This window comes from Jaculus jaculus, chromosome 21, assembly GCF_020740685.1.
Source record: "Jaculus jaculus isolate mJacJac1 chromosome 21, mJacJac1.mat.Y.cur, whole genome shotgun sequence".
Lineage (NCBI taxonomy): Eukaryota > Metazoa > Chordata > Mammalia > Rodentia > Dipodidae > Jaculus > Jaculus jaculus.
The window spans coordinates 12,638,991-12,652,702 of record NC_059122.1 but is presented as its reverse complement, the minus strand read 5'-3'; the positions used below and the strand labels follow the sequence as shown (position 1 = coordinate 12,652,702).

The following is a 13,712-nucleotide window of genomic DNA, read 5'->3' as shown; positions in this document are numbered from 1 at the left end:
CTCCTGCCCCTGCCTCCCTAGTACTGGGATTAAAGGCGTGTGCCACCACACCCGGCTTCCTGATAAACTTTTGAAAATTGTATTTATTTACTTGGGAGAGAGAAAGAGCTTGAAGATAGAAAGAGAGAGAATGAGAGAATAGACAAGTCAGAGCCTCCAGCCAGTGCAAATGAACCCCAAACATATGTACCACTTTGTGCACCTGGCTTACCTGGATACCGGGGAATCGAACCTGGGTCCTTAAGGCTTTGCAGACAAGCGCCTTAACTGCTAAACCATCTCTCCAGCCCTATATTCTTTGGTTCTAGCAGAATTAACCCCTCAACTTCCTGCCTCCCGGAGGTGATTCCATGCCATGAGACGCAGTCCAGTTGAGTGCTTCATATGTTTTATTTTCAAGTATAAAGGCTTTGTTGCAGAAGGGAGCCAGGGTGACTGACAGGCAGTGGGCATGGGATCCGGAAGCCCAGGCGTAGGTGAAGGTCACGCGGGCCAGCTGGCTTCCAGGTGCTGCTGCCAGTCCTGTGGTGCCCTGTCTGCGCCCGGGACCCTCTGCTGGATGCCAGGAGGCGAGGTAGCTGAAAGAGGAGCTGGGCATGGGGTGACGCGAGGCTCACATCACCACACAGCACTGGCACGTCTTCTGCTTGGGGCCACTGGCCTCTTTGCCCTCGGAGCGGGATGCTGGCTCAGGCTGCCGGGCAGGTGCGTACGTGGGTGCGGGGTGGGCACTGGGGTTGGCGCTGGCCCCTTCCCGTCGAAGCAGTGGCTGGTTCTCTGCCGGCTGCTCTGGGGCCGGGGCCTCTGCCAGGAGGGGCGTGGCGTCGCCCTGGAGGCCCTGGCCTTCAGCTAAGGGCCGAGGCTTCCCTTCTCCCTCCTCCACCAGTCCTTCTTGCTTATCTGTGCCTTCAAGTCCTTCATCTTCTGGTTTCACATCCTGGGGGGTCCCTGTTTTGTTCACAGCTTTGGCCTGGGGCTCCCCTCCTTCCCCCAATGCTCTCTGCTCCTCTGAACTGAGCTCTCCTTGGGCCCCTTGGATCTTTTTCACCTCTGATGGCCTCTCACCTCCTTCTGCCTCCCCTTCCAGTAGTTTCTCACCTCCTTCTGCCTCCCCAGCCAGTAGTTTCTCACCTTCTTCTGCCTCTCCATCCAGTAGTTTCTCACCTCCTTCTGCCTCCCCTTCCAGTAGTTTCTCACCTCCTTCTGCCTCCCCAGCCAGTAGTTTCTCACCTTCTTCTGCCTCTCCATCCAGTAGTTTCTCACCTCCTTCTGCCTCCCCTTCTGGTAGTTTCTCACCTCCTTCTGCCTCCCCTTCCGGTAGTTTCTCACCTCCTTCTGTCTCCCCATCCAGTAGTTTCTCACCTCCTTCTGCCTCCCCATCCAGTACTTTCTCACCTCCTTCTGCCTCCCCATCCGGTACTTTCTCACCTCCTTCTGCCTCCCCATCCAGTACTTTCTCACCTCCTTCTGTCTCCCCATCCGTTACTTTCTCACCTCCTTCTGCCTCCCCATCCGGTATTTTCTCACCTCCCTTTCTCTCTCCATCCAACAGCTTCTCACCTCCTTCTGCCTCCCCGTCCGGTAGTTTCTCACCTCCCTTTCTCTCCCCATCCTCAAGCTTCATCTGTGCCACCAACATCACCTCTGGGTTTTCCTCCCCTCCATTCCCTACTTTCAACTGTCTCTCGTCTCCCTTCACCTCCACCTCGCACTCTTCCTGGTCTGTTTGTCTCTCTGACAAGACTCCCTTGCCCGCCTTTCCCTCCTCACCTCCTAGCTCCCCTGCCCCACTCCCCTCCCCTCCTGTCCGCTGTCCCAGCTCAGCGCCAGCTCTACCCTCCTCCTCCCCTGACACCACGGGCCCTTCCAGCCCCTCCATCGACAGCTCCTCCCAGTCCTTGCCGATGTTCACTCTCTCCACCCAAATGAAGGATTCCTCCTCTCCCTCAGGCTCCCCCTGCCCATCACCTGCCAGGCTGTCCCCGGGAACACCTTCCTCTTTTCTGGAAGCTTCTGCCTCCGGTGGCCCCTGTAAGCTAGTCTTTGTGGCCTGCGCAGAGTCACTACCCCCCAGCCCCTCCCAGACCACCTCTACCACCCCCCTGCCCTCCTTCACCCAGGCCGGGAGCTCTACGCTGCCAGCCCTCTGCCTGGCCCCTAGGGTCTCCAGTACCACTTGCTCCACCCTAGCCTCCAGCTCGGGACCCGTGGGGGCCCTGGCACAGTCCTCTGTGGGTCTCAGCCCTTCCCACACCACCTCCACCACGTCCTCCCTTTTGGTTCTCACGGTGGCCCCCTCCTCTCTGGCCGCCACCCCCGGACCCAGCGCCTGCCCTGTGGGGGGGCTGCGTCCAGGGCAGGGACCATTGGCTTCTGAGGAGGCTCCTCCAGCAGGCTCCTCCTTGAACTCGTTGGGGGGCTGGGGGGACACGCCCACTGGGCCAGCCGGCATGGACGCTCTCTTGTCCACATCAGTGTGGCCTGGGGACATCACCAGAGGCAAGGGAGAGGGAGGTCAGGATGAGGAAGGAAAAAGAGGATGTGACCTGCGGGTGATCTGACCCCAGACCTAGGGGCTCCAACACCTACCTTCAGGACCTGCCTCCAAGGCGGGCTGGGAGAGAGGACGGGGACCCTGTAAGAACAGCAGCGACAAGGTCAGGCTGGGCCCCCGTCCCCACCTCCCAAGCTATGGCTGGCCCTGCTCAACACCCTCCTAGCTGTCTTACTTCTTTAAAAAAAAAATATATATATTTGTTTACTCATTTAACAGGGAGAGAATGGGCACATCAGAACCTCCTGCCCCTGCAAATGAACTCCGGACACATGCGCCTCCTTGTGCGTCTGGCTTACATGGGTCCTGGGGAATCAAACCTAGGTCCTTTGGCTTTGCAGGCAAGCGCCTTAACCGATAAGCCATCTCTCCAGCCCTGTTACATTTTTGCTGTTGTTGTTGTTTTGTTTCTCAAAGTAGGGTCTCACTCTAGCTCAGGCTGACCTGGAATTCACTCTGTATTCTCAGGGTGGCCTCAAACTCACAGCCATTCTCCTACCTCTGCCTCCAGAGCGCTGGGATTAAAGGCGCGCGCCACCACGCCAGGCTTGCTGTCCCCATTTTAGAGCTACTGGGAAACTGACTTGTCCAAGGCCACAAAGCAAACTAACAGAGGTGGGTTTGAACTCAGGTCCTGGGGGCCAAGCTGGACAGTCAGTTCTGTTCTGCTCTACCTCCTGTTCCCAGTGGTGCAGGCCATGCCCCCTCCTCACATCCCAGCAGGCCCCTCCTCACCTGTCTGCGCCAGGTGGGTCTGCCCACTGGCCTGTGCTGAGCGCCGGTAGATGCACTTTGCAACAGCTGCAGCTGGGCCTGGAGTCTGAGGAAGAGAGGGGGCTGCTGGGAGCCAGGCCCTGGGCTCAACGTGGCCCCCTTTCTGAGTGCCCACAAGGTCCTGATGCCCATAGGTTCTGATGCCCATAGATCCTGATGTCCACAAAGTCCCGATGCCCATAAGGTTCTGATGCCCACAGGTTCTGAGGCTCACAAGGTCCCAATGCCCACAAGGTCCTGATGCTCCCAATGTCCCAATGCCCACAAGGTCCCGATGCCCACAAGGTCCTGATGCCCACAGGTTCTGATGCCCATAGATCCTGATGCCCACAAGGTCCCAATGCCCACAATGTTCTGATGCCCATAGGTCCCGATGCCCACAAGGTTCTGATGCCCATAGGTTCTGATGCCCATAGGTCCTGATACCCACAAGGTCCCAATGCCCACAAGGTTCTGATGCTCATAGGTCCCGATGCCCACAAGGTCCCAATGCCCACAAGGTTCTGATTCCCATAGGTCCCGATGCCCACAAGATTCAGATGCCCATAGGTTCTGATGCCCACAGGTCCTGATGCCCATAGGTTCTGATGCCCATAGGTCCCAATGCCCACAAGGTTCCGAGGCAGGGCATGGCCCACAAGCAGGGATCCCAGACTCACGTGAACAAGCTGTCTTCCAAGTTGCGCATTCGAGCCTGGGCCTGTCCCTCTGGTGACTGGGGGTCCTTGGACGCGGGGTCCTCCAGAGGCTCTGACCCTTCAGCTGACCCATCCATGAGCCAACGCTCCCGGAGAGATTTCCTCTGGGCATGCGAAAGGAACGACAGGCTGGCCTCGGGAAGCCTTCCTACCCCAGGGGGCATACCCTGCCCACCCACTGTTCCCAAAGGCGCGCGCGCGCACACACACACACACACACACAAACACACACACACACACACACACACAGCGGGGGGGGGGGGGCATGCATACATTAGCCTGGGAGACATGCCCATATCGCTCTCCAATACTGGGGAGGACAATCGCACCATGGCCAACCCATACCGAGGGGGAGAGGGGCGGGGTACACACACATCGCCACCACCCCACCCAAGGCTGGGGCTTCCTTGTCCGCACAACCGGACAGACACTCCCAAAGGTGAAACCAACCTTCTTCCATATCGCCCCTCCCTGCTCCAAAGCTGGAAGAATGACACCCCCCCACACACACACACACTCATCTTCCCCAAAGTGGACAAAGATCTTCCTTACACACATACTCTACCCAGGGTGGGGCAGCTGTCTCTATTGGCTACCTTTACCCTAAGGCTGGGAAAGACAATCTCGAACACCCTTACACCTCCCCCAAAATGATCCCCTCCCCAGATCGGACAGACAGACACAAACACACACACTCCTCAAATGATCCCCTCCCGGGATTAGCCAGAGGTTCTAACTGTCCTGCAGAGACTCTCTCACACACACAAGCCCCCCCCACCAAGTAATCCCCTCCCCAGATTGGAAAGAGGCTCTAATTGTCCCGCAGACAGACAGGCGGGCACACACACAAGACCCCCCCTCCCACAATGATGCCCTCCCCAAATTAGCTAGAGGCTCTAACTGTCCTGCAGACAGACAGACAGACAGACACACACACACACACACACGCAGGCACACGCACTGTCCGCGCTGGCCTGGGGCCCCCAACCTTGAGCCGCTCCAGGCGGAGTTTCTCCTCCTCCAGCTCCCGGCGTGCGGCGCGGATCTCCTCCTGCAGCCGCCGCTTCTCCTGCGCACACGCGACCCGGAGCTGCCCTCGGCCGCTCCCGCCCCCTCCTCCTCCTCCTGGGGGGCTCCCCGGGGGACACCCCGGGACGTCCTCCCCGCGGGCAGCCCCGGTGCGGGGCGGAGGCGCTGACTCAGCAGCGGGTTGGGGGGGGGAGCGGGGGCGGGGCCGGCCGCGCCCGGGATGCTGCGGAGGCTGCGCCCGCGCGCAATGGGGGGGTCCACGGGTTGTGTGCTGGTGGTGGTGGTGGGGGGAGAGGAGACCACGGGTGGGCGTGGCCTTGGAGTGGAGCTCTGGATTGAGAGTCTGAGCTGTGAGGAAGGCTTGCTCTGCACCCAACTAGCCACCCCCAGGGTGCACGCCTGTAACCCCAGCATTTGGGGAAGCTGAGGGGAAGGGCAGGAGGATCTCCTCCGTGAGTTCCAGGCTAGCCTGGACGACAGAGTGAGGACCTGTCTCCAATAAATAAGGGTGGAGAGACCACTAAAGGCACTTGCCTGAAAAGCCAAAGGACCCAGGTTCGATTCCCCCAGCACCCACGTAAAGCTACACGCACAAGGTGGTGCATGCGTCTGGAGTGCATTTGCAGTGGTCGGAGAGCCCGTTTTTCTCTCTCTCTATCTGACTCTCTCTGTCCCACTCAAATAAAAAAAGGTATTAAAGTTATGGGGGCCCAAGTGGGCTGCTGAAAGTTAGAGGGCTGAAGGGCGCGTCCAGAGAGATTATGTGGGTAATTTGGGTAGGTTAGGGCAACAGGATGTAAATGAAGGGGGTCAAGGGCTGGGGAGATGGTTTAGTGGTTAAGGTGCTCGACTGCAAAGCCTAAAGACGCAGGTTCAATTTCCCAATACCCACGTTAGCCAGATGCACAAGGGGCGCACGCGTCTGGAATTCGTTTGCAGTGGCTGGAGGCCCTGGCGCCCCCATTCTCTCTCGCCCTCTTTTTCTCTTTCTTAAATAAATGAATAACGATGAAATATTTAAAAGTTGTTTTTAAAACGGGGTTCAAAACTGGAGGGGTAAGGCAGGGTGTGGTGGTGCATGCCTTTAATCCTAGCAGACGAGGCTCGCGGTGACTTTGAGGCCAGCCTGAGACTACACAGTGAATTCCAGGTCAGCGTGGGCTAGAGTGAGACCCTAACTCAAAAAAAAAAAAAAAAAAAGAAAAGAAAAGAAAAAAAGGTAAGAAAGAAAGGAAGGAAGGAAGAAAAAGAGAGGAAGGGTAGACAGACCGGAGAGATGGCTTAGCAGTTAAGGTTGCTTGCCTGTGAAGCCTAAGGACCCAGGTTCGATTCCCCAGAACCCACGTAAAGCCAGAACCACAAGGTGGAGCATGCATCTGGAGTTCGTTTCCAGTTGCTGGAGGCCCTGATGTGCCAATTCTCACTCTCTCTGTCTTTCTCTCTTCTCTCTCTGCTTACAAATAAATAAATAAATTTTATTTTATTTTATTTATTTTTTGTTTTGAATTTTCGAGGTAGGGTCTCACTCTAGCTCAGGCTGACCTGGAATTCACTATGTCTCAGGGTGGTCTCGAACTCATGGCAATCTTCCTACCACTGCCTTCTAAGTGCTGGGATTAAAGGTGTGTGCCACCATGCCCGGCTACAAAAATTATACATATATATTAGAAAGGAAGCACATTCTACCTTTATTTTATTTAGTTATTATTTATTTGAGAGAAAGAAGCGGGGGTCATGCCAGGGCCTCCAGCCACTGAAAAGAACTCTACACGCATGCGCCTCCTTGTGCATCTGGTTTACGTGGGTCCTGGGGAATCAAACCTAGGTCCTTTGGTTTTGCAGGCAAGCGCTTTAACCGCTAAGCCAAATCCCCACCCCATAAATATATTTTTTTAAAAAAATTTAAAAACAAAGGAAGGGAGGGAGGGAAAGATGGGGAGGGAAGGAGGAAAAAAAGAAGGAGGAGAGGGAGGAGGAAAAGGGTAAGAAAGGGAAGGGAAGGAAACGAGGAGGTTGTAGAAAGAGTTCTTGGGTACGTGGTGCAGAAATATGGGGTGTGAAGGTGGAAGCCAGAGACCAGAGACTGCAGAAGGTGGTCCGAGACACAGCGCTCAAAGATGTGATGCAGAGAGCTGGGGTACAGACGTGGGCTGTTGAGAGAGAGGGTACAAAGAGGATGTTCGGGGAAGTGGGTGGAGGTGGGGGAGACACAGGTGACCGGAGTGATGGTGATAAGGAGAAGGGGCAGGGAGGTCAAAGCTCAAGAGGGAAGAGTCCCCTTAGGAGGATCCCAAAGATGGACTAAGCAATATCGGGAGACAGGAGAGGTGGGGACGGGGTGCCTGGCGGGCCTTGGCTTGAGGAGGGGTCTGGGAGGGACACGGGCAGGGGGGAGCTGGGGACGCCGCGTGCCTCTTCTTGGGGGGGGGGGTTCCCGGGGCTTGGGAAAAGCATCACTTACCGCGATGACCTCCAGCCGCTGCCGATAGAGGGAGCTCTCGACCATGGGCCTACGGAGGGAGGGCTGGGGATGCGGAGGGGTCTTCCAGGGACCCCAGGACCCCATCCCTCAGGGCGGAACCTCCTCTCTCTCTCTCTCACTGGTTTTTCGAGATAAGATCTCCCTCTAGCCCAGGCTGACCTGGAATTCACTATGGAGTCTCAGGCTGGCCTTGAACTCACGGCCGTCCTCTACCTCCCGAGTGCTGGGATTAAAGGCGTGTGCCTCCCCGCCGGGCTTGAACTCTCCGCTCTCTTTAACCCTGGGGCTAATATCACCTCTCTGTGTCTCATTTTCCTTATTGTAAAATGGGTGGAGGGGGTGGGGGGCAGCTTGACCCCATTGGTGCAAGGAAGCATTTTATATAGAACCAGGCGTGGTGGCGCAAGCCTTTATTTCCAGCACTACACTCCAGAGCCGAGGTAGGAGGATCATCGTGAGTTCGAGGCCACCCTGAAACTACGTAGTGACTTCCAGGTCAGCCTGGGCTACAGCGAAAGAATTGTTAGTTGTTGTTGTTTATTTGTTTTTAAATTATTTATTTATTTACTTGGGAGAGAGAGAATGGGCGCATCAGGGCCTCCAGCCCACTGCAAACTAACTCCAGATGCATGGTCCAACTTGTGCATCTGGCCTACCTAGCTCCTGGGAAATCAAACCGGGGTCCGTTGGCTTTGCAGGCAAGCGCCTTAACCGCTAAGCCATCTCTCCAGCCCTGGCGAACGTTTTTATAGAGACAAAAGCATAGAACATATAATGCTCCAAAATAGTACCACCGTTTATTGCTCTCAAATTCCCATGGCCAGTGTAATTTATGGATAGTTATAACAGCCACTCCCCGATGTCTCCCCAGGAATTCTCACACCCTGCCGGGCCCCTGAAACGCTGTCTCTGGCCGCAGTCAGGCGGTCACCCTCTCTGGACCTCAGCTCCTACCCAGAATCCCTTAAGCAACTGGGGCCAGAGGAACAGACAGGAAATGTGAGAGAAGTGACCATTCCACCATTGCCATGGTAACTCTGGAGCTGGCCTCCTCCACTGGTCAACCCCCTCCTTGGGGGGGGGGGGTGTGCAAGGGTCACTGGGCCAATTGGCCTCTCTGTGGACTTTGAGCGTCAAGGAGAGAGGGCTTGGGGCTTAAGGTTTAACCTGAGATTTCTTCATCCTTGTCCTCTCCAACGACGCCCCCCCCACACCAGCATCCCTGCGGCCCCGCCCCCAAGGAGGCCCCTTGTGGCTCAGTGCACCTTGGACGTGCGGTCCGTCTGCACCACGAGACAGCTAGGGGACAACAATGAGGTCAGCGCCGCAGACATGCACTTGAGCACTGGACATATGGTCATGGCTGAGGCCTCTTCATCGGCTACTGTCCAGAAAGTGACCTGCACCTGCCAGTCGTGACCCTCCCCCCCACCACCACCGGTGCCAGCCACGGTGGGCACCAAGAAATCCTCCAACGTTGGCTCATCTGAATCCCAACGCGGGTTGGGTGCGCGCTGCAGCGCTTCCTGCCCAAGCTCCAGGTGGGAACCTCCCAGATCTTCCCGGGCTCCGCTGCAAAGGCATCACAGCGCTATTTATAGCGTCCCCGGGGCCCTGTTTGGCTTCCGCCAGGCCACAACCACCTCTGCCCCTTCCCGGCTCGCACATCCAGCCTCGCTGGCTGCAGTCCACCCTGACGATCCAGCCAAGAACGGGCCAGGTCAGCCATAGCCGCGCGCCAGGCGCACTTAATCTTCGCCTCGATCCTAGGAGACAGGTACCATGAAGTCTCCGTCCGAGGGCCAGAGAGATGGCTTGGCAGTTAAGGTGCTTGCATGCAAAGCAGAGGGACCCAGGCTCGATTCCCCAGGACCCAATTATAAAAGCGAGATGCACAAGGTGGTGCAGGCCTTTGTGCTTTGTTTGCAGTGGCTGGAGGACCTGACGTGCCCATTTTCTCTTTCTCTCTCTCTCTTCCTCTTTTGCTCACTCTCTCATAAATAAATAAGTAAAAATCAAGCATAAGCCGGGTGTGGTGGCACATGCCTTTAATCCCAGTACTTGGGAGGCAGAGGTAGGCGAAGCTCCGTGAGTTCGAGACCACCCTGCGACTACATAGTGAATTCCAGGTCAGCCTGGGCTAGCGCGAGGCCCTACCTCAAAAAACCAAAACAATGACAATAGCAACAAAAAAAAAATTAAGCCTAACTTTAACAAAGTTTCATATATATATATATATACATACATATATATATATATATATATATATATTTTTTTTTTTTTTTTTTGGTGTTTCGAAGCAGGGTCTCACTCTAGCCCAAGCTGACCTGGAATTCACTATGTAGTCTCACGGTGGCCTCGAATCCACAGTGGTCCTCCTGCCTCTGCCTCTGCCTCCTGAGTGCTGGCATTAAAGGCATGTGCCACCATGCCTGGCTAAAAAAAAAAAAAGTTTTTAGGGGCTTGGAGAGGTGGCTTAGCAGTTAAGGCATTTGCCTGCGAAACCAAAGGACCCAGGTTTGACTCCCCAGGACCCACATAAGCCAGATGCACAAGGGGGCACACACGTCTGAAGTTCATTTGCAGTGGCTGGAGGCCCTAGCACGCCCATTCTCTCTCTACCTGCCTATTTCTGTATCTCTCTCTCTCTCTCAAATAAATAAATAAATAAAAAGTTTGCATTCTACAAAGGGAGAAAGTGATGGTATGAGAAGTGGAGAAGGTTTATCCAATGTCACGGGGTGAGGATGAAACCGTGAGTGTCTTGGAGCCGCCCGAACACTGGAAACTCTGAATGAGGCCAGAGACACCCCCCACACCCCGCCAGGTCTTGATCTGCAGTGGGGCAGGGGACATAAGATGCTTTACGGGGGGGGGTGTCTCTCAAAAAGTTTAGCATAAACCGGGTACGGTGGCACACTTTTCATCCCAGCATGGGAGGCAGAGGTAGGAGGATCTCCGTAAGTTCCAGGCCACCTTGAGACCGCATTAGTGAATTCCAGGTCAGCATGAGCTAGAGCGAGACGCTACCTCGAAAAACCAAAAAATAAAAGAAAAAAGTAAAAAGACCCAGCACTCGGGAGGCAGAGGTGGGAGGATCGCTGTGAGTTCGAGGCCATCCTGAGATGACAGAGTGAATTTCAGGTCAGCCTGGTGTAGCGCGAGACCTTACCTTGAAAAACCAATAATAATAATAATAATAATGGCAATAAAAATAAATAAAAAATAAAAAGAAGTTAGCATACCTTGTTCATAAGCTTGTCCCTAGAGAACTGAAATCCCCCTTGGCTGTCCCACCCTAACTCATTATCTCCCTGACTCTTCTTTGGTGTGGGGGGTGTGGGGTGGGGAGGAGATCAGGTTCCCGTTGCTAAGTAATCAGGTTTGTAGGTGATGAATAATGTAATGGAGGTTCCAGAAGAGTGAGGAACGGAATTGGGGTCCCCAATGAAGGGAAGCCCCATTTCTACAAAATTTTATAATCCCTTGGAGCCCTTCTACACCCTTCATTACTTATTCTATTTTGTTTTGTTTTTTCTTTAACTGTTTGTTTGTTTGTTTGTTTGCCTACTCCAAGTAGGGTTTCCGCTCAAGTCCGGGCTGACCTGGAATTCACTATGTAGCCTCATGGTGGCCCCGAACTCACAGCGATCCTCTTATCTCTACCTCCTGAGTGCTGGGATTAAAGGTGTGAGCCCCCACACCTGGCTTAAAATTTTTTTTTAATTTATTTGAGAGAGAAAGAGGCAGAGAGAGAGAGAGAGAGGATGGGTGCACCAGGGCCACCAGCCACTATAAATAAATTCCAGACACATGTGCCACCCTGTGCATCTGGCCTATGTGGGTCCTGGGAAATGGAACCTGGGTCCTTTGGCTTCTCAGGCAAAGGCCTTGACCACTAAACCATTTCTCCAGACCTTATTTATTTATTTATTTTTTACTTTTACAGCGCTGAGGATGGAACCTGGGGTCTCATTCACGCCAAACTCACCATGGAGCTCCATCCGTCTACTTTTTAAAAACCCTCGCACCTATTAAAACACTCCACACGCACCCTGAGACTACCAGGTGAATTCCAGGTGAGCCTGGGCTAGAGCAAGACCCTACCTCGAAAAACGAAAAAACAAAAAACGAAAACAAGCCTCCACACAGCCCCTTTAATGTTGTTTATCTCTAACGACATAGCCAGCAACCACAGGCCACCTGTTAAAACGGGTCACCATTTTTATGAAGACAATTATCACTATGATTCTGCAACATCTTTCAAAAGGTTGAGGCCATCCGTGACTTCTATCCAATCTTGGGCAAAGCTTCCACACAAGAGGCCCTGAGCCTAGCTTGGTGGCTCACACCTTTAATCCCAGCCCTTGGGAGACAGAGTTAGGAGGATCGCTGTGAGTTCGAGAGACCACCCTGTGACTACAGAGTGAATGCCAGGTCAGCCTGGACTAGAGCAAGAAAAAGTTGAAAAAAGAAAGAAAGAAAGAAAGAGAGAAAGAAAGAGACCCTGGCATTCCTATCCCCCCTAACCCTGCAAACTGCAACCCATCACCCCGAAAACTGCAACCCCCCCAAAAAAAGTGGGCAGGGAAGCCCACCAGCTCCAGAGAAAGCTGTCCTTCCCTGGAGACCCAGCTGCACGGGCACCACATATTCCACTCCACCTAGATTCCCCTTTGGAGAGGCCAGCTGGGGCGCTGGACTCCCAGGCCAGGCCAGCGTCCACCCCGGCCCGTCCCCCACCACCGCTGCGCCCCGGACACTTACATGGGTGTGGCCGGGGGCCACACCTGAGGGTGCAGGGCCATCTCTGCCCTCCTGAGTGGTGGGAGTCCGGGAGACCCGCTGCCCGGGGAAGGCGATCGGCTGGTGGGGAGGGGGCTCGCAGTGGACCCGGGGAGCTGGTCCGGCCGGTTTGGGCTAGAGGCGGAGGCGCGCGGCTGCGGGGAGGGGGCTGGGGTGGTGGTGGTGGGGGGCGGGCAGTTCCTGGAGGTACTATCAACTTCTCGGGATAAATTATTTACCAGCCTCTGGCCTCCTTGCTGCCCTTGGCTGCCTCCAGCGCCCAGGCAGGCGTTGGGGGGGGGGGGGGTGAGTGAATGAGACAGGGTTAGAGAACTTTCTACTCAGTTCCTCAGGGTCCGTGTTGAAGGTTCCCCAGTCCCACTCTTTATTTATTTTTTTTTAATTATTGGTATTATATTATTTATTTATTTTCAAAATTAATCACTCAATTTACTTCTTGGTTTTCCGAGGTAGGGTCTTATTTCAGGCCCAGGCTGACCTGGAATTCACTCTGTAGTCTCAGGGTGGCCTCGAACTCACGGCGATCCTCCTACCTCTGCCTCCCTGAGTGCTGGGATTAAAGGCATGCGCTGCCACGCCTGTCAGTTGTTTTTTTTTTTTTTAATTATTTATTGGACTGGAGGGATGGCTTAGCTGTTAAAGAATTTGCATGCAAAGCCAAATGACCCAGGTTCAATTCTCCAAGACCCACGTTAGCCAGTTGCATAAGGAGGCGCATGGGTCTGGAGTTCCTTTGCGGTGGCTGGAGGCCCTGGTGCGCCCATTCTCTCTCTGTCTCTCCCTCTTTCTCTGTCAAATAAATAAATAAATAATTTAAAAATATTTATTTATGAGAGAGAGGGAGAGAATGGGCGCACCAGGACCTCCAGCCACTGCAAATGAACTTCAGACACGTGCACCACCTTGTTCTTGTGAATCTGGCCTATATGGATGCTGGGGAATCAAACTTGGATCCTTTGGCTTTGTATACAGGTGCCTTAACCGCTATACCATCTGTCCAGCCCCTTCCAATCCTATTCTTTTTTTTTTTTTTTTTAATATTTTTTCTTTATTTGAGAGAGAGAGCAATGGGTGAGGAGGGAGAGAGAGAGAATGAGCACTCCAGGGCCTCCAGCTGCTGCAAAGAAACTCCAGGTGCATGTATCCCCTCGTGCAACTGGCTTACGTGAGTCCTGGGGAATCAAACCTGGGTCCTTTGGCTTTTATCTTCTGGGCTCCTGTAGAGTTGGGTGTATCCCCTCTCATAACCCTGGTTATACTGTGCAGTTCTGACCTTAATCTTCTTGGTATGTGGTACTGGGGGTTGAACCAAGGTATTTTTATTTTTATTTATTTATTTGAGTATGACAGAGAGAGAGAGAGAGAGAGA

The 13,712-nt window shown here is 54.1% G+C and overlaps 1 protein-coding gene across 1 annotated transcript; it reads right to left on the bottom strand.

Moving 5' to 3' along the window:
• Positions 1–371: 371 nt before the first annotated feature.
• Palm3 (paralemmin 3) lies at positions 372–12,474 on the bottom strand. The gene is made up of 7 exons (XM_045139416.1): positions 12,305–12,474; positions 7,517–7,565; positions 5,015–5,095; positions 3,988–4,130; positions 3,290–3,374; positions 2,590–2,635; positions 372–2,481 (listed from the first exon to the last, which is right to left on the bottom strand). The coding sequence occupies exons 1-7, from the start codon at positions 12,343–12,345 to the stop codon at positions 614–616; spliced, it is 2,313 nt and encodes a 770-aa protein (XP_044995351.1). The 5' UTR covers positions 12,346–12,474; the 3' UTR covers positions 372–613.
• Between the last annotated feature and the right edge of the window lie 1,238 nt (positions 12,475–13,712).